The 27,818-nt window shown below is 38.8% G+C and overlaps 1 protein-coding gene across 2 annotated transcripts; it reads right to left on the bottom strand.

Moving 5' to 3' along the window:
• Positions 1-11,960: 11,960 nt before the first annotated feature.
• Positions 11,961-27,328, bottom strand: ndfip1l (Nedd4 family interacting protein 1, like). Of its 2 annotated transcripts, XM_079847052.1 has the most exons (9): positions 27,133-27,328; positions 24,416-24,503; positions 21,251-21,381; positions 21,066-21,116; positions 15,970-16,057; positions 13,873-13,997; positions 13,550-13,616; positions 13,206-13,306; positions 11,961-12,791 (listed from the first exon to the last, which is right to left on the bottom strand). In XM_079847052.1, the coding sequence occupies exons 1-8, from the start codon at positions 27,160-27,162 to the stop codon at positions 13,206-13,208; spliced, it is 681 nt and encodes a 226-aa protein (XP_079703178.1). In that variant the 5' UTR covers positions 27,163-27,328; the 3' UTR covers positions 11,961-12,791. The 2 variants fall into 2 exon arrangements, with proteins under 2 accessions (XP_079703178.1, XP_079703179.1); XM_079847053.1 differs by lacking the exon at positions 21,066-21,116 and having other exon boundaries at positions 27,133-27,326.
• Positions 27,329-27,818: the final 490 nt, after the last annotated feature.

The following is a 27,818-nucleotide window of genomic DNA, read 5'->3' as shown; positions in this document are numbered from 1 at the left end:
ATTTTGTCAGCAGTTAAAGAGTACACCAGCATATATGACCTCATAACTGATAGATATGCAGTAAAATTTAGATTTCATGTGTTTTTAAATAGTAATAATATATATTTTTTTGTCATTTTTAGATTAAAGTTAAGAATATAAGATTACATGACTATAAGGTCAGGCTGTAATAGCTTTTTCACTGAGGCGGCACACTCCGCTATCACCTTAGTTAAATGTGCTGCTGTCATAATAACAAGCATGAATGACTACTTCCTACAATGCATTTTGACAGTTTAACCTAACAGAGTTACCACATCCATTTACAGACTTAACCCATTAGGCAGTTTTCAGGATCCTTGTGTAATGGTTCATATAACAGGGTTATGTCCCCTACTGAGAATACTGTGCCCTTTGCCTTGAGCTGTCCTGCCAGATTAAGTTAACTACCAAATCCCATCTACAACTCTTTTATAAAAGTCTTACAAACTTTGCCACTGTTAAAGAGGAATGCAAAAACCCAAAAGATTCCCAGGGTCGGTCCCTTTGGCTGCTGAGAGGATGATACCGTCTCTGGCCAGGATGTCATTACAATGGAATGCATTCTGCAAGACCAAAAACAAGATCTATAGGTTCCATATGCGATTGCAGCTGGCGGCCAGTTTGCCGCAGAAGAGAGAGAATGCTAATGCTAAGTAAACAGCCCTCTGTTTTCCCCGCTTGCTGTTTAGCAATTCCTGTGCTGGAATTGATATACTGATATTTAGATGTGTTCTGATATAAAGTTGCTTAATTCATCTTACATGTTTACGGATCGAGTAGAGGGCAGAGCAATCATTTTAATTTTGTGCAAACAGACGCCATCATTACCGTCAATTCAAGTAAAACTTACTTATTATTAATTAATTTGCTATGAACACAAGCCTTGATTACTATATCTAGAATGCATGTCATTTTTTTTATGCTGATATTTGTCCAAGTTTTAAAACATTGCTATGTTTACCCAAGCAGTCCAATCTATCTATCTATCTATCTATCTATCTATCTATCTATCTATCTATCTATCTATCCATCCATCCATCCATCCATCCATCCATCCATCCATCCATCCATCCATCCATCCATCCATCCATCCATCCATCCATCCATCCATCCATCCATCCATCCATCCATCCATCCATCCATACTACGAGTCCAAAGTTTTGGATCGGTAAGATTTTTTGTTTTTAAAAGAAGTCTCTTCTGCTCACCAAGGCTGCATTTATTTGATTAAAAAAACAGCAACAACAAAAAAAAAAAACAATAATATTGTTAAATATTATTACAATTTAAAACAGTTTTTTCTACGTGAATATATAGCTAAATGTAATTTATTCCTGTGATCAAAGCTGAATTTTCAGCGTCGTTACTCCAGTCTTCAGTGTCACATGATTATTCAGAAATCATTCTAAATTGGGATTTGATGCTCAAAAAACATTTATTATTATTATCAATGTTGAAAACAGTTGTGTACAATTTTTGTTTTCAGGATTCTTTGATGAATAGAAAGTTAAAAAGAATTCAAAATGATCTTTTGATCACAGGAATGAATTACAATTTAAAATATATTAGAATAGAAAACAGTCATTTTAAATTGTCATAATATTTAACAATATTACTGTTTTTTGTTATTGTTGTATTTTTAATCAAATAAATGCAGCCTTGGGCAAAAGATATTTCTTTTAAAAACATAAAAAATCTCACTGATCCAAAATTTTTGACTGGTAGTGTATATGTATGTATATATATATATATATATTTATATTGCATCCTGTCTTATAAGGAAGTGGACTGAATTGTATTCTCTGTGTGATATCTTCTGGATGATGCATTGAAGACTCCTGCCTGGCCAGAGAGGAGGCAGGAAGACCCGACAAGAGATGGGTTAGTCAGGCAAGAATAAGTGATTCCATGGAGATCCCACTCCTGGCAGAGAGGAACAGCAGCGGGGGAGTGTATGACTCACTGTCCATCCCGGGAAGATTCCACACAACAGCAAACAGTGATGCAGACACGATGAGCTGAGGGATATAAGTGTGGCTTTAAAAGCCCACTCAATAGCAGGACACCATTGCTGAGCGCCAAAACTGTACTAAATACAACTGCTTCCTAAAAAAACAGATGCTAAACAAGCTTTTTAAATTGTAATAAACAAGTTGTAGGATGTCATAATCCACTAATAATTATGAAAATAAATTGTGACACATAACTATATTTGTAGTCACCAGAGGTTCCTTGCAAGAGCTTTGTTTGCTGGGCTCTGCTGTTTTTGAAGATCTAATAACTAAGCAGAAAGAGGCCTCTTCTCCCACCATGAACTCACCCTAATGACAAAAACACATTTTGTTTGGGAGTGCTTTGGGAGGACAGTCAGAACACACACACACACACCAGAGTGTTTCTGGACTGCACGAGAGGCAGCAGTGGCATTCTAGTTTTACACACACAGATTCCAGCTCAGCATCTATTCTTTCTTCTTTTTCATTCAACCACCTCTCGATTTCTTCATCTCAGTGGAATGGTATTCTGAAGCATTTGGTTGGATCATTCTAGGCCATAAGTTGTGCAGGCGGCTAATTATAGGCCACACTGTAGACCTGAGGGCCGGATGTGACAGCATGCAGTGTCTGTGTGCGAACGAGAGAGAGAGAGAAAGAGAGAAATCATGCATGCGAGTATGTTGAACTGGGTTTGCAGCAGGGGATCCAACCTTAGCTCCTCCCACAGAGCACTGCAGCAGTGACTCATTCAGGATCAAGCAGAGACGGACAGGGTCTGAACACGCAAACGCATTTCTCCAGCCCAGCACACACACAACACACACAACACACTCACACACACACACACACACACACACAGCTTCAGCTCCCCAGTATGTACTCAAATACACACAGTGTGAAATCATTCACAAAAATACTGACATAAAGGACGATACATATCCTTATGTTAGCAAAACTGTGTAACTAGATCATTCTAGACAAGTAATATAAGATATAAAGACTGAAAATAGAATGGAATAGAATAGAATAGAATGGAATGGAGCAGAATAGAACAAAACAGAATCAAATAGAAACAGAACACAGTAGAGGAGAGTAAAACAGAACAGATCAGAATAGAATAGAATAGAAACAAGCCAAACAGAATACAGCAGAATAGAAATAGAGTAGGAGCAGAAAAGAATACGAGCAGAATATAATAAATCTCAGTTGAACATAATAGAGAAAATTAACAAAAATTGAACAGAACAGTAGCAGAATAGAATTGAATCAGAATAGCATGGGAGCAGAGCAAAATAGAGTTTGAATGGAATAGAATCAATCTGTGTAGAACCTGATAGAATAGGAGCATAAGAGCAGAGGAGTATGAGCAGAACCGAACAGATTAGAATATAAACAGTAGAATACAAGAATAGAATATAAAAAGAATATAATTGAACAGAAACAGTAGAATTTAATAAGAACAGCAAAAGAATAGGAGCAGAATCTAATAAATCTGAGTTGAACATAATGGAGAAAATTAATAAAATAGAACAGATTACCAATATGACAAAACAGTAGCTGAATAGAATGGAAGCAGAATAGCATGGGAGCAGAGCAAAATCGAGTTTGAATGGAATAGAATCAATCTATGTAGAACCTAATAGAATAGGAGCATAAGAGTAGCGCAGTATGAGCAGATTAGAATATAAACAGAATACAACAGAAGTAGAATACAAGAAGAATAGAACAGAAAAATAATATAATTGAATAGAAACAGTAGAATTTAATCAGAGCAGTACAGAATAAAGCTGAGTAGAATAGAATAGAAGCAGAATAGGATAGGAGTGTAACAGAACATGTATGAGAAGAATAGAATAAAAATCGAATACAACAGGAGCAGGACTGCACACAATAGAAATAGAACAGAATAGAAATGGATAGGAACAGAGTACAATGGAATAAAAACAGTACAGAATAGAGCTGATTAGAACAGAATAGGAGCCGATCAGAATAGAACTGAGCAGAAAGTACAGAAGGGAACCGAACTGAATAGAGTAAAAGCAGAATATAGGACTTCAGCAGCAAACTGAGGTGGAAAGCTTTTTAAATTGCATCTGACATCACAAATTTACAAGGTTTGTTCCTCATTATGCTGGAGACACGGTTCAGTTATGCTTCCATGTGCAGTCCACTTAATATTTGTGTTAATGCTGGTGTCTGTAATTATAATACAATAAGTATGAAACTATAGCTATTACATTCTCATTGTCTGTAATGAACGATCATGCAGTAGTTAATAATGTATATCCACCAGTACACACGTAAAGCGAACACTCACTGTCACCTTCATGCATTCTGCCTACATGTGTGACAAAGAGTGAGATCAGCATGCAAACTCATTTAAGCTCTATTCGGAGCTGCTGCCAAGGAAGCCAGCAGTTTTTTCTCCACTTCCTTTTTTTTTCCCTCAATGAACAAGTGACGTGCTTCTGCCTCACTCCACCCAAACCCCCTCCCCACAGGGAACAGAGCGGCTCATTCATACGAGCACTCAGCCAATCGGCTGCCAGGAGGAAGCGGGGGTGGTCTGTGACGAATAGGTCACCTGTATTACATCACTGGGCTCCAGGAGCAGCGAGCGAGAAAATCAGAATGAAGAGCGAGCCCTCCCCACTCGCTCTTTCTCTCAATGTCTCCAGCATGAGTCAGAGGCAGTCTGATTCCCTTGATGCACTGCGGAAACGTAGCATGACGTCTCCTCGCTCTTTCTGTGTGTGTGTTTGGGAGGTGTGTGATTGAATGAGTCCTCTGCAGCCAATCGCAGCATCCCAGCATTCAGTATCTCTCCTCATTCATAAAAATATGAAATGTGGATGTAGATAGCTGGATAATAAGGCTGGCCTGCATTCCAGCATCTCAAAGACTCTGTAGGACACTTGCATCACTGCATGATTCTAGGCCTCATAGAAGTGATTCCCATCTAGGGGTATACTTTTTTTTTTATATACTGTATATAATGTTTGTTAATGGGATAGCTCACCAAAATATTAGAATGTCGTAATCCTTTACTCACCCTCATGTCGATTGCAAGCCTGTATAGACTTAAATGCATTCTTCTGTGGAACACAAAATTAAATATTTTCAAAAATGTCAATACAATTAAAATCAGTGGGATCCAATTTTGTTTTGGATCCCACTGACTTTCATTGTTTGGACAAAATGTTCTCATGTTCAACCGGGGAAAAAAATGAAGTTTGGAACAACATTAGGGTGAGTAAATTACAACATGTTTTTAAATAAATTATGCAGTTATTTAACCAAAAAAAAATTGTGGAATGTTCACTTCATGCACTCATCTCTTGCAGTTTTTATTACGTATTGGAGGGGGAAGGGGAATCGTACTCAGACGCTGAATGAAATAACCTTATAAAAGGTATGCTCTAGACCAGGGGTTTTCTAACCTGGAGCACCCCCAGCACTGCACATTTTAGGTGCGTTCACGCCATGTCGTGATTGCCGTCACAATTCTGAACTTAACAAAAGCCTTCACATGCTTATCGAAGTTGTAATTACAATGTGTAAACTCATAATTTTCTGACTTGTACCACGTGGCCGCTGTACCACCTGACCACTGCAGATTTAAGATGTGTTTGACTTGAAGCGGCGCTGTGCAGACCGAACAGTGTATGACATCACAGTACCGCGAGAGTGATTTGAAAGCATACAGAGCTTTATTTACGGTAATTACGACATGGTGTGAACGCAGCATTAATATGTCTCCCTCATCTAACACACCTGATTCAACTCATCAGCTCATTAGTTGAGATTGTAAGACTTGGGCTGTGTCCAAAATGGCCCCCTATACTCTTAAATAGGGCGCTATTTGAAGGGACAACCATTTGTAGTGGTGTTTGAAACCATAGTGGATGTTATCGAGTGAACTAATTCAACCCCATAATGCACCGCAATAACGACTGTACAACCCATGTATACTCAATGGCTAGAAAATACCCATAATGCACTGTAAGAGTCGCGCGCCGAATGAATTGCTGTGTCTGACCAGAAGATGGCGCCTGCATCTGAATCACCAATCCATTTTCCAAAACATTGGTCCAATGTGGGTACAGCGTAATATCATACAGGTATAAATTCCTTTTTAATTGATTATTAAATTGTTTAATTAAGCTTTATACATAGTTTCAATGACAGAGTTCAAGATAAATCTTTTCATCTTGCTACTGGAACTGCCAGTTTTCTAAGTTGCAAATGATTATTAAACGGCAAACATAAACTATCCAAAAGCGACAGCCCTTCTGGCGTACTCAGGCCCTGTTTACACCTGGTATTAAGATGTGTTTTGATCAATCGGATCACAATTGGACGACGCTAAATACAGGTGTAAACGGGGTCTAAAGAATTTTGAGCTTGTCCATATTTGACCACTTCCAGAGGTAGTCGAACACACATTCGACCGGATTGCTTTTGTAGTGTAGACGCTCATGTGGTTGAATGCGTTCGAACAGCCACAAATGACGCCTACTCTCCGCATACTGTCCTAATGCCCAAACATTATGGGAAGTGCGCTAGCCAGATGGGATTTAAACTTTGAGACCAAAGTTTGGTTGGAAGATGAAAAGTGTACCAAGCACAATATTCTCTCACCATTCTTGATTTCTGACACACAAATCACTGTGTTTGGCGTGGTCTTAAACAAAAGCGGATGCTCTCCGTATGTTCTTCCATCGTCTCTGGGTGCGTTTAAATGTAAATTGCGTGAGCTTATTTCATCTATTAGAACGAAATATCTGAAAAAGCCCATACATTTACCCACCCATAGACCCTCACCTCAAAGAAATCAGGACCAAATGGTTGAAAGTGGAAAAAAGAGACTGCCTCGTCTACTTGTGATCCGATTTGACTAAAACGCATCTTAAAACCAGGGTTAGGGTTGTAAACAGGGCCCCAGTGTCCGAGTTCACTCCCTCAAGTGAACTATATTAGTGGACCAATGTAGGGAATAGTGAATGAGGGAATAGGGGGCGATAAAGGAGTACTCCAGGACAGGTCTGAAAACCCTTGCACTAGACAGTCGAGTACATACGGCATAGTATAAGTGCATAGTGTATTTGGGACACAACTATTGTCATTTTAATAATAGAAATGTTGATGATATGAAGTGGTTATTGAGCTTAATTTATGTGGCTGTGGGGACTCATAAAACCAAAAAGGTAAGGAAACACTGATCTGTAGAGTCATGACAGCAGTTTATATGAAGGTTATAGATTGCTGTGGGGGGGGGGGGGGGGAAAATCAGGTGATATAGGATTTGCAAAAATACAGAGATTGTGAATGAACGCCATTCACAAACAGAGGGATGATAGAGAGAGGTGCAGAAAGCAAGTGTGAGCAGAATACATTGGACTCATCACTGCCAGCAGCAGCAGCCGCCGATGAGTCACCAATCTCTTGGCCGTCACTCCTGGTAACTGGTCCGCCCTCGTCACGGTAACCAGTCAGAGTCCTTGCGCCGTTCGATTGACTTTATCAGCATAGAGGCAGAGACAGAGACACACACACACATACCAACAAAACATCTATGTCAAATGTGTGTTTATGGGGGGGGGGGGGGGGGGGGGGGAGTGAGGATGGGGGGGCTGTATGAGTCATAAGTGACTAAATCCCCCGCCCCCACCTTTGCTAAGTGCTGAGGCGGTACCATGGTAGTCAAATCAAGTCAGCTTTATTTTTATATAGCGCTTTTTACAATATAGATTGTATCAAAGCAGCTTTATAGTGATAACAGGGAAATAATGCAAGGGAGTTTGTTTCTGCTGTACAGCAGATCTAGTAGAAAATAGTGTCATATTCTAGCTTAAGTAAGGTTTATGTCTGTTTTAAAAAAGCTATTAATTCAGTTCATTTATCTATACAGCCGCTTAGGAGAAAACAGTGATGTCATCGTTCAGTTCTCATATAATGGTGTCAATGCATGCAGATCAATAATATTGTTGAATATTAAGTGTCTCCAACTAAGCAAGCCAAAAGCCAAAGGCAACAGTGGCAAAGAACCAAAAGGTCCATCAGGTGACAGAATGGAGAAAAAAAAAAAAAACCTTGGGAGAAACCAGGATCAGTCGGGGGGCCAGTTCTCCTCTGGCCAACGAATGAACAGTGACAGAACCGGGCTAATACGGTCATACTTTCTGGTTCTAGTAAAAACTCAAGCTGCTGCGTTTTGGACCAGCTGTAGTTTGTTTATTATGCATGCAGGGCAACCACCCATAATAGCATTACAATAATCTAGCCTTGAGGTCATGAACACATGAACTAACTGTTCCGCATTCCTCATTGAGAACATATGTCTTAATTTAGATATATTTTTAAGATGGAAGAATGCGGTTTTACAGATGCTAGAAACATGGAATTCTAATGAAAGATTGGTATCAAAGAGAACACCCAGGTTCCTAACCGAGGACGAAGACTTGACAGAGCATCCATCAAGTGTTAGACAGTTTTAATGGTTATTACGTACAGTGATTTTCGTAGAGGCTAAAAATAGCGAGCTAGGTTTGAAAGCATTAGATCCCACCCTCCCTTCAGAGCATCTCCAAAGCCACGCCTCCTCGAAAACACATGAACGCACACAGCAGGGAGCAAACAAAAGCATCACAAGAGACAGCGTTAAAGAACCTCATGTCTCAAAGCACATAATATTACAATAATAAAGAACATAAACAACTTAAAGAGCACTGACCTGTACCACCTGAAAATATAAAAATACATAAGTTGTAATCAAAATTATCCAACCCCCATTAGAAAATCAGGTTAACTGGCAAAATTTACAGACTTTCAGCTGTTTGCAATAATCAAATAAAACACAAGTAATTGAAATAGCTCAACACAACAAATGTTTCAAGTGGTTTTCCCAAATTCAACTGAAAATGCAACTTATAATGACTTCTGCAGTCTCAAAATTATTCAACCCCCTGAATAGAATCCCTCACAACAACACAAATCTGCAAAACAGGTGTTGTCTCAAGCACACCTGATGCAACTTATCAAGGGCTTCATTAGTTGCACCAGGTGTGCTTGAGCTAGAACACATGAAATATCTGAACTGGCTAGGTTGGTTGAGTGTTCACGTTTGACTGCATGCTAGAAATATGGTCAAAAGAATGGTCCAAAAGGTTAAGAAAAGATACCATCGCCCTTCACAAACAAGGTACAGGATACAAAAAGATAGCGAAGGCACTAAATGTTCCAAGAGACACCATTGGAAGCATCGTTTGCAAGTTCAAAGTTAAAGGAACAGTGGTTTCACTACCTGGACGGGGCAGAAAAAGGAAGCTATCAATGGCTGAAACCAGATTTCTGAGAAGGCAGGTTCAGAAAAACCCTCAAGTGACTGCAAAGAGACTTGCAGCAAGACTTGGTGGCAACAGACACTGAGGTTTCAGCTTGCACAGTAAGGCACGTGCTAAACGCATACCAGAACTCCAAGACGTACACCACTACTGACCCAAAAGCATAAGAAAAATGATTTGCTCAAAATCATATAAATAAGCCACAGAAGTTTTGGGATTCTGTTCTGTCGAGCAATAAAACAAAACTGGAACTTATCGGCCCTATGGATCAGCTGTATATCTGGAGGAAGTAGAATGAAGCATAAGCTGAAAAGAACACTCTGTCTACAGTTCAGCATGGTGAGGCTTGGTGATGTTCTGCGGCTGCTTTGCATCCTCTGATACTGGAAACCTGCAGTGTGTGGAAGGCAAGATGGATTCATTGAAGTATCAGGATCCTAAGTGAGGAAGCTGAAGCTTGGGCGTCATTGGACCTTCCAACAGGACAATGATCCCAAGCATACCTAAAATTCCACAAAGGCTTGGTTGCAGAAGTCGTCCTGGAAGATTCTACAGTGGCCTCACAGTCACCTGACTTGAATAGAAAATCTCTGCTGGGATTTGAAGGCGGTTACAGCACGCAAACCCAAGAATATTACTGAACTGGAGGCCATTGCTCACACGGAATGGGATGATTCCTCAGAAACGCTGCCAGAAGCTGCTGTCTGGTTAAACATCTCGTTTGCAGCAGGTCAAACAGCATAAGGATGTTCTACTAAGTACTAAAGATGCTTGCCATGAAGGGGTTGAATAATTTTGAGACTGCAGAAGTCATTAAAAGTTGCATTTTCAGTTGAATTTGGGGAAACCACATAAAAACATTTGTTGTGTTGAGCTATTTCAATTACTTTAGTTTGATTTATTCATTGCAAACAGCTGAAAGGTCTGTAGATTTTGCCAATAAGTGGGTTGAATAATTTCGATTACAACTGTACATTGACAGGCAGGTAGGACATCATATCGTTGCATTCGGAACTAATGCAATGATTGGACAAACATTTTAAGGCCCTACACCTTCCATAGACAAGATATTCATAGACAAGGTTCTTTTAGGGAACCCAAATTTGTTCTTATATGGCATCACTGCGAAATACCCCTTTTGGTGCATGATCAGGCCAAAAATAATAATAATAATAATAAATTATTGCCATGACAACTTTAATTTCTGCAAACACAGTCATCTGTTAGTCCCTGCAAACTCCTCCCTCCAAATTCAAATGGGACTCTGGTGGTCACCTTCTTGGAAAGCTATCCTGGGATATATTTAGGACCCCAGAGCATGAGCGTGTTTGTGTTTGCGGAGATGATTGTCAGTGGTAGGAGAGTGTTAGGTTATTAAATGCTGTGCGCTTCCCCCAGGAAGTCACACCAGAAGGAGGAATGAGAGCTGTTGGCTTCACACCTCAAATGGACGGCACAAACAGGCAATAACAGGAGACAGCCTGTGCCTGCTCCTCAAACCCACACTCACATACTCAACTATACTGCATTCATGAGCTATTAGACGAACATCGGCAAATATCACCGATGCGCAAGCCACAAAAAATATCATTGTATTCAAAACCAGCTGTTTATGTTCTACATTCCACATGATTCATTACTTTCATTTCGCTGACATGATATATTGCCTGTCAATAGTCTCCAGCTGCAACCACAACAGAAATGTGCCCTTGTTGACATGAATACTTTTCCTCTACATCCGACCAAGGAAATCAGGTCAGACTAGTTTTATAGGTTCAGCAACTCAGGCTAACAGCTGAAAACAAACCTTTTGGTAACAGATAATTCTTTCCAAAGTTTGCAAAGGCTTTTGCTGTTAGAAAATGGTCAATGACAAATAAGATTGTGCAAAGAAAAACTAAATGAAAGATTTTTTTTAAATCTTTTTTTTTGTTTGTTTCATATGGTTTTGAATATATTTTATACTACTTTTAACAACAGTTTGAAACAGTCTAGCAAAAAAGTAATTTAAGTATTGTGTAGACATTTTAATGTTATTATAATTACTGATTCACAAATGCTGGGTTATTAAAGGTTATTAAATTCAACCTTTGTGTGTGTGTGCATGTGTGTATATATATATATATATATATATATATATATATATATATATATATATATATATATATATATGGTAACTAGCTGACTGTAAATGTTAACTCATATTTGGATATACATCAACCCTATATGACAAGGATGCACCAAAAACATTACCACTAAACGTTGAACACCAGACACATTTAATAGCAGTATCTTATTTAAAAGCAAATACATGTGCACATCCACTGGAATTTGAAGGGTGACCGCAAAGCTGTATGGAAAACAGAGCACAAAAGAGTAACTTCCTGTGTCATGGACGAGACCCAAGGTGACAAGAGCAGACAAGCCAAAGCAGAATCATGCATGATTAGACAGAGAGAGATCAAACGGGCCCCTATCATGGCCACTGCACAAGGGGGAGAGGCATCCGGCTAAATGTATATTCAAAGGAAAAATCTGCAATGCCATAGTATAAAAGGAAAAAGGTTTGACTGCATGAATTGCAACGCAGATAATATCATTTTTCTTTGCAAAGTTGCAAGTAGTCAACCATGGAGCTCTAAGAGCCCCTTTGTGGACGCCAAATGTTAAGTGAAAAAACTATTTGCATTTGCTGATGCAAGATGCTATTCATATGCCTTCTGGATCTTAACTTTGGTCTTAATAAGCCATTTCAAACAACTACATAGCCAATAAAACATGTCTAAACCACATCAAAAGCGACAACTTAAAAACAGTAACTTTAATTTCATGTTATGTAGGGAGGCTGAGAGAAAGAGAAACAGTAAAGAGAATAGAAGAAAAGAAAAGCATTGACTGTTTTAGATTCAATTCATTTCACACTGCCATTCACAAAGAGAAAAGCTCTTCATGAATGGTGACCAGCAGTGACTGGTTGCTGTCTTGTCAAACGTGACTGAATGAGAAAAAAAGAAGAAAAAAACCGAAGACTGAAATATAAAAGCAAGACTTCCCCCTACTGGTTAACAGGGAGCATAGCACATGCCTTTACAACAAACAAGATCTCATACATTACAGACTGAAAATAGAAAATAGCACTCAACATCAAACCACGAATGATTTCAGAACAGGTATAAAGCTGTTAGCATCCACTACTTTACATCTAGAAACGTAAAAAGAGTATCTTGCAATCTGACACACAAACAGTATTTTCAGAAGCAGAGGGTGGAAAAGAAAAGTTCTTCCTCCATCGCTCTGGAATCCCGCAGTCTTTCATTCAGATGGGTAGATTACAGAAGGAAGTTTTTTGTTGTTGTTGTAAAGATATTTTCCCCGCCGGGTCAATGGCTCAACACAGGCCCATACATGTGGTTTCATTTCCAGCAAGTGACTAGAGTAGATTAAACAAATTTATATATCATTCATTATGTGTTTACATTATATATATATATATATATATATATATATATATATATATATATATACACACACACAATTATTATTATTATTATTATATATGGGGGAAAAAATAATCAGGGATTCATTAGATCCTGAAAAAAGGGTGTTCATAAAAGTATAGGAAAAAGGGCTTTTAATTTAATATCGCATACATTTTTTAATATCTCACACACACACAGGGTGGTCATACTTGACACAATAAGACCAGGATCAAAAAAGGGCATACATTTGGATTTCATGTCTTTAAAATGTAATTACACAATAATAACCAGAATGAACAATTGAAGGTAAATCCCAAGACAATTAAGACAAGTTGCCTTCATAAAACAGGCTGATGGAAATTAACCTAGATGAAGAGAATTCTGGTCCGTGGAAGAGTAGAAAAGGAGTCTGACATTTTTCGGATCTTTGCGTAGTTGATAAAGCCTCTGAGGAAGAGCAGGAAGCCTGTAGGTCATGGAAACTCACATCAGCGCTTGCGCCTCTCGCTCCTTTTAACGGCCTTTTGATTAGCCCAACAATGTACAATTTCTTAACTCAAACTAAGTTTTGGTATTTATTGAAACACAACTTAAGCCTATTTTACATTTTAAACATTTTAGATCAACAAGAAAATCAATTGATATCATTCAATGTCTTTCGACTGGAAAGCAGCAAAAACTTAGTTGTGATTAGTGCCTTTATACTTACCAAGCACCAGAAACACCCACCACAGCCAGTACTGGCCATCAAAGTAACCAGGGAAATAAGTGGAAAACTAAGAAACCAAAGAGAGCGGAAGAGTGAGAATCAGAAGCAAGAACAAAACACCAATCATGTTCAGGCTTGTAATGTCAAGAAAGCACATTACAATAAATCACAGCCTTTAACTCATTCAGTCAGATCATAATGCGCAGTAATGTGCTTCTGTAATGTTCTCACAAACCCAGCCAAGCCAAAATGGTTAACCAATAGATATACTAAATTAAACGAAATGTGTAAAATTAGCAGCAGTTGTCTAGGTGGTGGCATACCCGTACGATGAGGATCCATTTGATGAGTGACAGACCAAACCCAGATATGGCACCATAACGCCCGGCTGCTGAGGTTGTAAGGCAGAATGATAGAAAGAAGCCAATCCAGTTGAAGAGGAAAGCCACTGAGGAAAAATAATATATATATTCAATTACATCAGATTTGTTTTGTTTTCTTTTTTGTTTATTCTAGGAATCTTTCCTGTACCATCATCACATTCCCAGAAAAAAATTAAATAAAAATCAACATGACTCTGATTATCATAATTTCCTTTTTGTTTCTTTATTTGGTTGTCAACATTCATGCCTTAAAGCAATAGTTCACTTCAAAATGAAAATTCTGTCATCATTTACTCACCCTCAAGTTGTTTCAATCCTGTATGAATTTCTTTCTTCTGCTGAACAAAAAGGAAGATATTTTGAAGAATGTCGGTAAGGGACCGTTTCTGTATTTATGGAATGGACCACCGGAGGAAAATAGGGGAGGGTCATGTCTTTTAATTCTTTGTTGAGGGGAGGGTCATCCAACTTTTTTTAAGTCTGGGGGAGGGTCACCCAACTTTTGTATTCATGAAAACAGCAAAATTTCAAAGTGGCTTGTTTGGTGCATATTTTTCCATGTAGCTCTCTCAGTCTCAACCCCCCCCATCGCTAGCAGATGGGTCTGACCCAACAAAATTCCAGTTTGGCGCTGTTTGACCGTGTGCGCTCAGAAAAAGTGCATCATGTCAGAACAGACCACCAATGAAATTTTTAGTTTTAGATTCTTTTAGTTTCCATGCTTATTGTGTTTCCACAGCAATGTTAGTGAGTAAATCTACTGAAATGGCCACCATAACAGTGGAGTGTGATGTGTAAGATGAGAAAGCAGAGGTTAACGCCCGTTTCACATATGCTGTGTTTGCAGTGCGTAACTGATCCACGACTGTAACACAAACACACTCACTATTTTTATTTCAAATTATTCAATGCATTAAGCTACTTCTATATAGATTTATATATTAAGTTGCCCAAGCAAGTGGTAAAATATTTAACCATGTACTTATATTAAAATCGCAAACATTTTAAATCAAAACTTAAAATTGACAAAAACAGCTGAATCTCATGCCTTTTCTTTTGCATTTAAATTTTAATACAATAAATCTTGCACGTCACAAAGAACTTTTTTCACCTCCACGAATGAGATGAGTGTTGTTCATTATGTCGCCTTGTTGAGGTAAATTGTGGTTGTCCTTGCTTTACCCCGGTCTTAAAGTAAAAAGACGACAAAAAGTGAAAAATAGTAGTATTTAATTAAATACATTTATGGTGAGATAATTATATTTTCATGTCAATCTGTGTTCATTTTGACCACGAACAATGCGCTGTCACTTTAATTCAGCGCGTGCAGCACAGCAGAAATAGACTCGGTGTGGAAACGATCGCTGCACTGCTGTAAACGCACCGCTCCTGGAACGGATCGCCGGACCGCATCCACGTGCAGTGTGAAAGCTCTAACCTGTTAACATGGGTACGGAAAAAAATACGCACTACAAACGGAGTATGTGTGAAACGGGCGTAAGTCGTTTGTCATGGTTGTAAAAAAACAATCTGAACATCTTTGCCAAGCGAGAACCAGTACAGAAGTAATCTATAAATTATCGGGGGGGAGGGTCATGCCTTTTTTCACAATCATTTTGGAGGGTCATAGAAAAAATTATAGCTGGCGAAGTGAGGGTCAAGTCTATTTTGACTATAGATCTCAAAATTCCTCCGGTAGCCCCTTAAATAAAAAAAGAACAGTCCCTAACCAGACAGTTGATGGACCCCATTGACTTCCATAGTAGGAAAAAAAATACTATGGAAGTCAATGGGTTACATCAACTGCTTGATTACCAACATTCTTCAAAATGTCTTCCTTTGTGTTCAGCAGAAGAAAGAAATTCATACAGGTTTGAAACAACTTGAGGGTGAGTAAATGATGGCAGAATTTTCATTTTGAAGTGAACTATTCCTTTAACTTATGTATGGAAAGTCCCACTTGATCACAAGGAGATAAAAGAACAAAGAGAAAGTGCAAAAACTGTTTCTGAATCCTCCATCGTTGAAAACACTTACTGAAAAACGTCAACATGAAAATGCCGTCGTTGCCTATCCGCAGCTGGTCAGCATCCTCAAAGTCATCTCTGGCCACAAAGTCATCATCCTGGAGGAAAACACAGAGACATAGATGTATATCAACAGAGAAGGAAACAAGACTAAATCAACACACTGGGAAAAATCTGGTGATCGTTTAAATGAGAAAACAGAGAATTTCATAATGTCAGAAAAGAAACGTGACTGGATGCAGTGCGTAAAAACCACAGAAACAAAAACCACAGACACACATACATATAAGTGACGCCTAAAGCAACATTTTAAGAGCGAACTTGGTAGAAATGTAGCTTAAAGGCCCGGACATACTTCAAGCGAAACTGAATAACGATCTGTTTGAACAAAACTTCGAACAATAAACAGGCCAAGTTCAATTGGAAATTGAAGTGAAAATTTTCAATACGAAGAAATACTGACAGTTTTTTCATGTTTAATACTATAAAGCTGCGTGCGTAAAAGCAATATTGTATAAAGTGGTATAAATTACTTTTGGTCAAGCCAAACGAGCCAAATTGCAGAGCTCGTGCAAACATATCCCCATCGCTATGATCAGATGCTTTCTTATCTGATGTTTTCTCTGATGTTATTTTGGTTCAGTTTATTTTATCATCAAGAGATAAGTGAGCAGCAAACATTTACAAATTCATTCATATGCTACTCCAAGCAGCGTCAGGATGATTGCTAACAGTATACCATTGTAAACTTTTTTTTTTACCCCTAAGCAAAAATCAAAAAGTACTTTTCTGTGAGTATATCAGGGCCTTAATAGTGCATTCAAACTTGTTTGATTGCTTGATCAAAACCAGAGTTTGACTGCTCACTCCTTCCTCATATGGATTCTGTTCACACTGTATTTAATGGGTCAGTGGCACGTTTGAATCAAAGTGCCCCGTTTGCTTCCGATGCGAGATAATGGGTACTCAGAAGGCAGCAAAATTTAGTGTTTGCTCACCTCACTTTTGTACAAGTTTCAAAATCTAGGGCTGCAAAAACTAATAGATAAAAATGATTTGATAATGAAAGTAAATAACAACAAACTTGATTATTGAATAATACCATCTGCGCAATATGCACAGAAAACAACCGCCAGTCACGTCACTTTACAGCAACAAATAACACGTCTATGAACAAAACGCATGAGCAAAAATAGCAGAGGATGAGGAGTGAGCATGCAACCCTCGTGGGAAATTCCAGATCATGACCGAGATGACAGTTTCACCGTACAAATGTCAGTGTGACTGTGACGGCTCCTTAAGAGCTAAAGCATAAGAAGCACTGAGCTTGTTAATTCAAGCAATGCTTCAACACATTATCTAACTAATCAAGGTAATATGTTTTCATAGTTATAGTATGTTTTAATTGCACAATGAATTCTTAAAATATATGTAGGATTAATTTGGGGTAATGGAGACATTTTCCCCACAGACAGACAGACAGAGACAAACAGATAGATAGAAAGACAGACAGATAGACAGATATACACTCACCTAAAGGATTATTAGGAACACCTGTTCAATTTCTCATTAATGCAATTATCTAATCAACCAATCACATGGCAGTTGCTTCAATGCATTTAGGGGTGTGGTCCTGGTCAAGACAATCTCCTGAACTCCAAACTGAATGTCAGAATGGGAAAGAAAGGTGATTTAAGCAATTTTGAGCGTGGCATGGTTGTTGGTGCCAGACGGGCCGGTCTGAGTATTTCACAATCTGCTCAGTTACTGGGATTTTCACGCACAACCATTTCTAGGGTTTACAAAGAATGGTGTGAAAAGGGAAAAACGTCCAGTATGCGGCAGTCCTGTGGGCGAAAATGCCTTGTTGATGCTAGAGGTCAGAGGAGAATGGGCCGACTGATTCAAGCTGATAGAAGAGCAACTTTGACTGAAATAACCACTCGTTACAACCGAGGTATGCAGCAAAGCATTTGTGAAGCCACAACACGCACAACCTTGAGGCGGATGGGCTACAACAGCAGAAGACCCCACCGGGTACCACTCATCTCCACTACAAATAGGAAAAAGAGGCTACAATTTGCACGAGCTCACCAAAATTGGACAGTTGAAGACTGGAAAAATGTTGCCTGGTCTGATGAGTCTCGATTTCTGTTGAGACATTCAGATGGTAGAGTCAGAATTTGGCGTAAACAGAATGAGAACATGGATCCATCATGCCTTGTTACCACTGTGCAGGCTGGTGGTGGAGGTGTAATGGTGTGGGGGATGTTTTCTTGGCACACTTTAGGCCCCTTAGTGCCAATTGGGCATCGTTTAAATGCCACGGCCTACCTGAGCATTGTGTCTGACCATGTCCATCCCTTTATGACCACCATGTACCCATCCTCTGATGGCTACTTCCAGCAGGATAATGCACCATGTCACAAAGCTCGAATCATTTCAAATTGGTTTCTTGAACATGACAATAAGTTCACTGTACTAAAATGGCCCCCACAGTCACCAGATCTCAACCCAATAGAGCATCTTTGGGATGTGGTGGAACGGGAGCTTCGTGCCCTGGATGTGCATCCCACAAATCTCCATCAACTGCAAGATGCTATCCTATCAATATGGGCCAACATTTCTAAAGAATGCTTTCAGCACCTTGTTGAATCAATGCCACGTAGAATTAAGGCAGTTCTGAAGGCGAAAGGGGGTCAAACACAGTATTAGTATGGTGTTCCTAATAATCCTTTAGGTGAGTGTATATATATATATATATATATATATATATATATATATATATATATATATATATATATACACTGCTCAAAAAAATAAAGGGAACACTTTTTAATCAGAGAATAGCATCAAGTCAGTTAAACTCCTGGGATATTGATCTGGTCAGTTAAGTAACAGAGGGGGTTGGTAATCAGTTTCAGCTGCTTTAGTGTTAATGAAATTAGCAGCAGGTGCACTAGATGGGCAACAGTGAGACAACCCCCAAAACAGGAATGGTTTTACAGGTGGAGGCCACTGACATTTTTTCCCTACTCATCTTTTCGGACTGTTTTGCATTTGGCTAGGGTCAGTGTCACTACTGGTAGCATGAGGCGATACCTGGACCCTACAGAGGTTGCGCAGGCAGTCCAGCTCCTTCAGGATGGCTCATCAATACGTGCCATTGACAGAAGGTTTGCTGTGTCTCCCAGCACAGTCTCAAGAGCATGGAGGAGATTCCAGGAAGACAGACAGCTACTCTAGGAGAGCTGGACAGGGCCGTAGAAGGTCCTTAACCCATCAGCAGGACCAGTATCTGCTCCTTTGTGCGAGGAGGAACATGATGAGCACTGCCAGAGCCCTACAAAATGACCTCCAGCAGGCCACTGGTGTGAATGTCTCTGACCAAACAATCAGAAACAGACTTCATGAGGGTGGCCTGAGGGCCCGACGTCCTCGAGTGGGCCCTGTGCTCACTGCCCAGCACCAGGGAGCTCGATTGGCATTTCCCATTGAACACCAGAATTGGCATGTCCGCCACTGGTGCCCTGTGGTTTTCACAAATGAGAGCAGGTTCACCCTGAGCACGTGACAGACAGGAAAGGGTCTGGAGAAGCCGTGGAGAATGTTATGCTGCCTGTAACATTGTTCAGCATGACCGGTTTGGTGGTGGGTCAGTGATGGTCTGGGGAGGCATATCCATGGAGGGACGCACAGACCTCTGCAGGCTAGACAATGGCACCCTGACTGCCATTAGGTATCGGGATGAAATCCTTGGAACCATTGTCAGGCCCTATGCTGGTGCAGTGGGTCCTGGGTTCCTCCTGGTGCACAACAATGCCCGGCCTCATGTGGCGAGAGCATGCAGGCAGTTCCTGGACGATGAAGGAATGATACCATTGAAGGGTCACCACGCTCACCTGACCTACGTCCAATAGAACACCTCTGGGACATTGTGTTTCGGTCCATCTGACATCACCTGGTTGCACCTCAGACTGTCCAGGAGCTCAGTGATGCACTGGTCCAGATCTGGGAGGAAACACCCCAGGACACCATCCGTCGTCTCATTAGGAACATGCCCCGACGTTGTCAGGCATGCATACAAGCACGTGGGGGCCATACAAACTACTGAGTACCATTTTAAGTTGCTGCAATGAAATTTCAGCAAAATTGACAAGCCTGCTGCATCATTTTTTCACTTAGATTTCCGGGGTGTCTTTGAATTCAATCCTCTGTAGGTTGATCATTTCCATTTCCATCAAACGATGTGGCATCCTTTCGTTCATAACACATTACCCAGTCCACATTAGTATAGATATCCAGCATGATATTTTTCCCCATTGAGATCTGATGGCGTTTCAAAGTGTTCCTTTAATTTTTTTGAGCAGTGAATATATATATATATATATATATATAGACAGACAGACAGACAGAGACAGACAGACAGATAGACAGAGACATATGGACAGACAGACAGATTGTTTTATTTAATGCCATGTCAGTGAGACAGACATATAGAAAGATAGACAGAGACAGACATACAGAAAGATAGACAGAGACAGACAGACAGAAAGATAGACAGAGACAGACAGACAGTTTTATTTAATGCCATGTCAGCGAGACAGAAAGATAGAGACAGACAGACAGACAGACAGAAAGATAGAAAGACAGACAGACAGACTTGTTCAGGCTAAAAAAAAAAAAACCTGAATGTCATATATACACGTTTTTGAAGGTGATTGTGCTAAATTACAAAATATTTTTGCAGAATTATAAATTCAAATAGTAAAATACCTCTAGAAATAAATGTTTAAAATACTCTATAGCACTTACACTATAGAAATCATTCCTTTTAAAATCTAACACTCCAAAAGGGGCAACATTTCATGGCCTGAAATACACCAAAACAGTGCTGTTCTCCTAACGCTAATAATTTGATCAAACATGCAAAGTCTGCTGTTATTACTGTTGTTCTTCTGCACAGCAAATTATATATTTCATTCCAAAAAAATGTTGTATGCCTCTCTCTAGTCAAGACATACAGCGAGGTTCAAGCCCTGGGGTCTTCCATGGACCTTACCTGCACCATCACACTTTACAATCTCATACACTCTGTTACTGTACCTCCAGCGCACAGCGAGTTACATCATCGAGTGTGTCCAGACGTTCCCTGTGCTGTACGCAAGCAGTGTGTGGCAGAGAAACAGAGCAGTGAACAGGGGAAACCACATCACATTAAAACAGTATTTCCTGTGGTGATGTTGTTAAGGACGTTTGTTGGATTTGTGAATGAGATTTGTGGTACTTACTCGACCTGACACCAGTGGGACGGTAACCTCTGCTTTGGATCTCTCAGCCTCATCGTACGATGGAAGTGAGGTGGCTACATTGTAAGATGGGGGCTTGGGAAATGATGCATCGTCTTTGTAATCAAAATATGCTGAGAAGAAGGAAAGAATATGAATAGTGATTACTTACACATATGCTATTGCATAATGTGATGAAAAAGCATGCTGAAAGTTTGTAGGGCTCCTTTAATTAGGGCACTATGATTTCCACAATGCAGATTTTTTGTATGAAAAAAAAATTCACAAAATTCTGTACACTTAATCAAATCACGATACGGACTAGTGTCTGTGGATATTAAACTGCAAAAAGACTGCTAATTTAAAATCTATAACAAATGTCTCTGTGTAAATGAACAGAGCAGTTTCTTTTACCACACACTCAAGCACGCATGACGCTTCTGGTGTTTCCAGCATCTTCCATCTCACAGTACAAGAACACTACACACAAACTTCATCTCCAGAGCTGCTCTGAGAGTTCACTTTACAAGCAGTTCGCCAGTACATTTGATAAAACTATCTTAAGATACACACAGAAAGGTCTTCACTAAAAAAAAAAAAAAAAAAAAAAAAAAATTGGTTTAACATGAAGAAATATTACTATTGTGCTTAGAAGTAGAATGTACTTTTCAATGTAACAACAACAACAATAATCATTTTAATTTAAAAAATAAACCTGTTTGCCAAAAAATAAAAATGTTTTATGCATTCATTTGATTTTCATTATTATAGATAATACATTTGTAGGGATGTCCTGAACCTATCTCAAGAATCAGTACTGGGCGATTTTTTATCTGATCGGTCTCAGCTATCGAGACAGAGAACATTTAGGCCACATCCACATGGGGAGGGGGCAACCCAACCCTCTCCATTCACTTTGTATTGCGTGAAGCTGCCTCCTTGTCATTTCTTGCTTTAACAAAATATAGAACAATGCCTAAAAGCTGGGTGTACACCAAACAAGCTAAAAAAAAATCCTGAACTACATTTTTATAAGCTACCGAACCGTAAAAGCCAGCCTTTAAAGGGGTCATCAGATGCCCATTTTCCACAAGTTGGTATGATTCTTTAGGGTCTTCATGTAAAGTTCGTAACATACTGTGGTTAAAATAACATGCTTTTTACCTCCTCAAAATCCACCTCACACGTCTTTATACCGGACCCTCCCAATACAGTAAAACTGCACATTTTACAGTGGCCTTTTATTGTGGCCAGCCTAAGGCACACCTGTGCAATAATCATGCTGTCTAATCAGCATCTTGATATGCCACACCTGTGAGGTGGATGGATTAGGCTATCTCGGCAAAGGAGAAGTGCTCACTAACACAGATTTAGACAGATTTGTGAAAAATATTTGAGAGAAATAGGCATTTTGTGTATATAGAATACACACAATACAGAATTTGTGAAAAATATTCATAGGGCAATAATATTGCTAAAATTTTAATAAATGATTAAATTGTTAGCATTTTTTGAGTTCAACTGATTAGACATCCTTTTTGATGATTAAACGTTAACTAGTCGCAGCCTCAGACGTCATGGACCGTTGGCTGAACGTCCAATGCACTAGGGATGGGACGATACACTTAAACTCACGATACGATGCACCTCGATATGCCAGGGTCACGATACGATACGTCACGATACGATATCAAAAAAGAAAAAAATATTACTGTATAACAACAACTTATTATGGTGACGTTGAAGGTGGTGGTTCATGTTTGATGTGTTGGATGTGGTGTACGGAATGACAGCATGGCATACTTACACACAGTCTTAAGGCCATTGCACACTGAGTCCGAAATTCGCATTTGAAATTTTCGCACGTTAAAAAAAAATTCGACCTCACGTTATGTCAATCACGCTTGCACACTGACCTACGAAACTTTCGTCCGTAAAAAAATAATTCGGATTGGGTTCGGTTTTCTGCGTTTTTCGCATCCACAGTGTTTTGAGAGGTTTTTTGAAAATTCAGAGCCACCGTACAAGCGAACGACAAAATCCAGAATGACGTCTGACAAGTTGATACACTTCGTCTCGCAGTACTGTATGAAAAACAAAATGCGGATTACAAAGACACTGAATAAAATATAACCTGTATACAGCTGTTCTGTCTACCCAGCGCTTCTGCCGGCCGCGCGCGCGTGTGTGTATGTATGTGTGTGTGTGTGTGCGTGTCCGTCCATAGACATACTGCCTGTTCAGGATCGACTGGTTCACGGAAGTTGGTGGTCTTCTTTTTAATATGTGGCTCCAGTATCGCTAGCAAAGCATCAAACTGTTCCACTGACATTCTGAGGTAAATTTTGAATCGCTCGGAATAATTTGGCAACTCGAGGAGGTGAAACTCTCCTTCCTCTCGGCGAAATCTCAGGATTGGATGGACCCAATATTTCCTTTCTTTTTTTCTTTTTAAGAAGAAAGAGTGCAACAAATTCATCCTCACTGCTTGACGAATCTTTTTGTATTTTTTGCGTTTTTTTCCGCAAAGGTTTAATAAATACGCATCGGACTCAGTGTGCAAGGTTTCTGTGCGTGACGAATTTTAAGGCTGACGAACACGAAAAAACGCATACGAAAATTTCGGACTCAGTGTGCAATGGCCTTTAGTTTTACCCTGCTTGATCAGCAGATAGTGCTGCCAGCCTGCCGCCATAGACTGTATGTCTGCCCCATATACATACACACACATAATACACTAAATTATTTATATACTACGCAAATCATGCAGCAGTGCCATCTATCTTTATTTCGCGATCCATTTTTTTCGACCTCGATGCGTTTCGTCACGTTTTGTATCGCGATATTTCGTCAAACGATATTTCGTCCCATCCCTACAATGCACAGGGCACACAAAATGTGAAACACTTCAGGAGTTTTGAAGTCATAATCTAATTCAGGGGTTTTCAAAGTCAAAGTCAGTGGACCTCCATTTTGACACATTGACACAATGACGCCTCTAGTCTGCACCCCCCAATTTTTACTAATTTCAATAGCGATCAGTTTAATCAACCATTGAAACGAAATCCAGAAAACTTAAAACAGAAAACACGCATTTTGGAAAAAAAATAAAACTGAATTTGGGACAAAATAAAACAGATTTCATAGAGCCTTATAAGTGTTTCATACCTGCATTGTCAGCTGCAATACTGCTGTAAGGGGGCGGAGCATCACTGGCCAGCTGAGGCCCCTCCTCCGGATCCTCCTCATTGGGCAGCTGGAGACACAAGAGACAGTTCATTGGCTGCAACAAATCCTAAACTTTGCCTGCCCAGTTTCATTGCGATATGGTTGCACTGTACACACGATCCTGGTGTAAAGGCAGATGAAAATATGAGATCATTGTTTTTGGTTCAAGTCAAGCCTAAATGAATGGGTTCTGTATACCATTCTGTAGTAGCCTACTTCCTGAAACCGTAAAAGACCATGACAAATGTAACCCGAAGCTGAAACTCACATGACTTTCCATACACTTAACACTCACATGTGTTCCAAGAAAGAGTTCACCTTCAGCCTTTCATAAATAAAGTAAAGGTTGGGCTACCAAACCGCCTTTCATTAATGATGACCAGAAATAGTCATTACATAAAACAACATTCAAGGAATCTGGACAATGCAAAACTTTATTTATTTGTATTCACTAATTAAATAAACAGACCCATAATAAAAACATTAGAATAAAATTACACCATTTTTGTAGAAACAGTAATAACAATATTAACCCTAAAAAGCCTGTATACAAGCCTGTATTACAATACCGTATCAAATTTGATACATTAATTTTAAATTATCAACATGATCAAAACTGAAGAAAAACCTGTTGAACAAAATCTATCACATTGCCTTCTGTCATTTGATTGGTGGTTTAACTTTTTAGTAAGTAAAAGGCCTTTTAGCATAATTCTAAAAATGGTTCAGGTTGTGGTTCACATGTCTATTTGCTGTGACATTTGAATGTTTTTTATAAAGTAATGTGTAAAAGGCCTTTTAGCATAATTCTAAAAATGGTTCAGGTTGTGGTTCACGTCTTTTTGCTGTGACATTTTTATGCTTTTTTATAAAGTAAAGTAGGAATAACCTTTATATTGTTAGTAATATTTCAAGATGGACATTTAAGAAACTTAGGTTTACTTGATCATCCATCCATACATAGGCCTGGTTTCACAGACAGGGCTTTTGATAATAAAATTATTGAGTATTTAAATATCTTAAATGGGATATTTCACCTAAAAATGAACATGTTCATGATCATTTCTTACTCAACCTCAAATTGTTCCAAACCTGTATGAGTCTCTTCCATTGAACACAAAAGAAGATATTTTGAAGAATATTGGAAACCACACAGTCGACAGCACCCAATGACTTCCATAATAGGAAAAAAATAACAAAAACACTATGGAAGTTAATGGGTGCCGTCGACTGTGTGGTTTCCAATATTCTTCAAAATACCTTCTTTTGTGTTCAACAGAAGAAATAAACTCGTACAGTTTTAGAAGAACATGAGTGTGTGTAGGCTAAATGATGACAGAAATTTCATTTTTTGGGTGAACTATCACTTTAATACACTATTTGGGAGATGTTTGGTATGTAGTCTGCTATACTGCTACACATCTGATTGATTTACATTACCATCATTTTTTTTGAGCTTTAAATGTTATATCATGCATATATTTTGTATAAAGGTTCAATAAAGTGTTCCATTTCAGTTTATTATAAATTTATGTTGACTATTTCCAGGCTTTATGTCAGGCTTTAGCTACATGGTTAAGGCCTAGTTTCACAGACAAAGCTTAGATTAAGCAAGGATTACTCCTGAGTTAAATTAGGAAATTTAATTAACTTGTATAAATATGCCTTAGAAAAAAAAAAAAACACTTTACTGGCGTGCATCTTGAGACAAAATGTCACTGACATATTTTAAGGCATGACAGTGCAAGAAAAGTTGCTTTCAGTTGCACATGAATTTTAGTCAGTCTGGAACTAGGCTTAAGCCTCGTCTGTGAAACCGGGGGTAAATGTAAAGGTATTATAATAGTTACACTGTTTTCCAGACATGTACCATAGTAACATCATGGTAATACAGTGTTTTGCGGTCATGTCTCATGGGAATGCCATGGTTTTTGAGATATGTTAAATGTTCAGAACCAGAATCATATGTTAAATATCATGATGCACGTATTGTTTTTGAAGAAGCTTGGACAAAGTATGAATATGATAATAATTCTATAGTATCAAAGTAAAGTTACCAAGGTATTACCATCTGATATCAGAACTGCAACATAGTACCACATAAAGGCCATTGTAATAACCTTGAAAAAATGTCACTGAGTAGTTTGTTTGTTTCTTTTTCTCATTGAGTAGTTTGTTTCTTTTTCTAAATATATATGATTAAACGTGTCTGCTGTAGTGGAATATATTACATTATATTACATTGGTCTCTACAAGTTATCAGTAATCTAACCAGATATTTTGTCAACATGTCAAGGCTGGTTCCTACTACATAAATATCAGTCAATTTGCAGTAACGTTAACCCTCCCTGCATTCATTTTATTTGCTTGCATGGTAAATGAGATACGAGGATTATGTTGCATGAATGAAAACTTTGACGTAAGCAAGAAACTAGGCTATAGTATTACCAACTATTTTAAAATAACAAACTGGTTAAACACAATACGTTCACAAATGCAGTCTATGTGTTGTCATGCCACAATCATTTAAATGGTCGTGTTACTCATTTCAAAATACTGCGGCCTGCATCCTGTTAGAGCCTCGGTGTTTCACGAAAATGCTTTCCGACGTGGACGCGCTTGCCGCTGGTCTGCTTTAAAAATAAGGACTCACTCACCTGCTGATATCTCCCACTTGGCTCAGCCATCCTCAGCGAGCTTGAGAAGATAACGAAAATTCCCGTAAAGACACAATTCAAGCAACAAACTGTCTAAATGATTTTTTTTAACAAGTTAATGGCAAAGCCAGAAGCCACAGCCCTCATCAGATCAGATTTGCCTTAGAGCTTCCTGTGATCTCAGTCAGACGGCTGTGATCTTTAGCGCCATCATAGGTCAAAACGAGAACAAAACACCCCAAATTATTAATAATATTCAGAATATACCATCGAGCTGACTAGCCTACTGACACTATCGAATGAGAATAAATAATAAAAAAGACCTGGGCCAGTTGTATTAAGCATTATGTTAAGACAATTTAGTAGGCTACTACTAGTATGACCAACTTAATCAAGGGGTAGTCGAGTATTACTTTAGTACAAAATTAGACCAATATCTAAATTTTATATAACTGACTTAAAACAGTTATGAATAGTCTTAAAGAAAAAATGTGACGACTAACTTTTAAGACTAGTCTTAGCAGTTTTTATGCAACCAGCCTGCTTAACTACACTATGTTTATTGTCTTCTGTAGAGCTGCTTTATTGTGTTGGCTTGAGAAAACCAATGTTCTGTTCCTCTATTTAAGATTATTAGATTATTATTAGATTATTATTATTATTCTGAGACTATTTTTTTAAAGAAT

This window comes from Squalius cephalus (genome assembly GCF_949319135.1).
Source record: "Squalius cephalus genome assembly, chromosome: 17".
Classification (NCBI taxonomy): Eukaryota; Metazoa; Chordata; class Actinopteri; order Cypriniformes; family Leuciscidae; genus Squalius; species Squalius cephalus.
The sequence above is the reverse complement of the archived record's forward strand: the minus strand, read 5'-3'. Positions and strand labels throughout refer to the sequence as shown.

Coding starts and splice junctions, on each gene's coding strand:
- ndfip1l (XM_079847052.1), bottom strand. CDS start 27,162: ATGGCTGAGCCAAGTGGGAGATATCAGCAG. Junction 24,504..27,132: donor CAAGTGGGAGATATCAGCAG/GTGAGTGAGTCC, acceptor TTGTGTCTCCAG/CTGCCCAATGAGGAGGATCC. Junction 13,998..15,969: donor TTTCATGTTGACGTTTTTCA/GTAAGTGTTTTC, acceptor ATTTTTCCTCAG/TGGCTTTCCTCTTCAACTGG.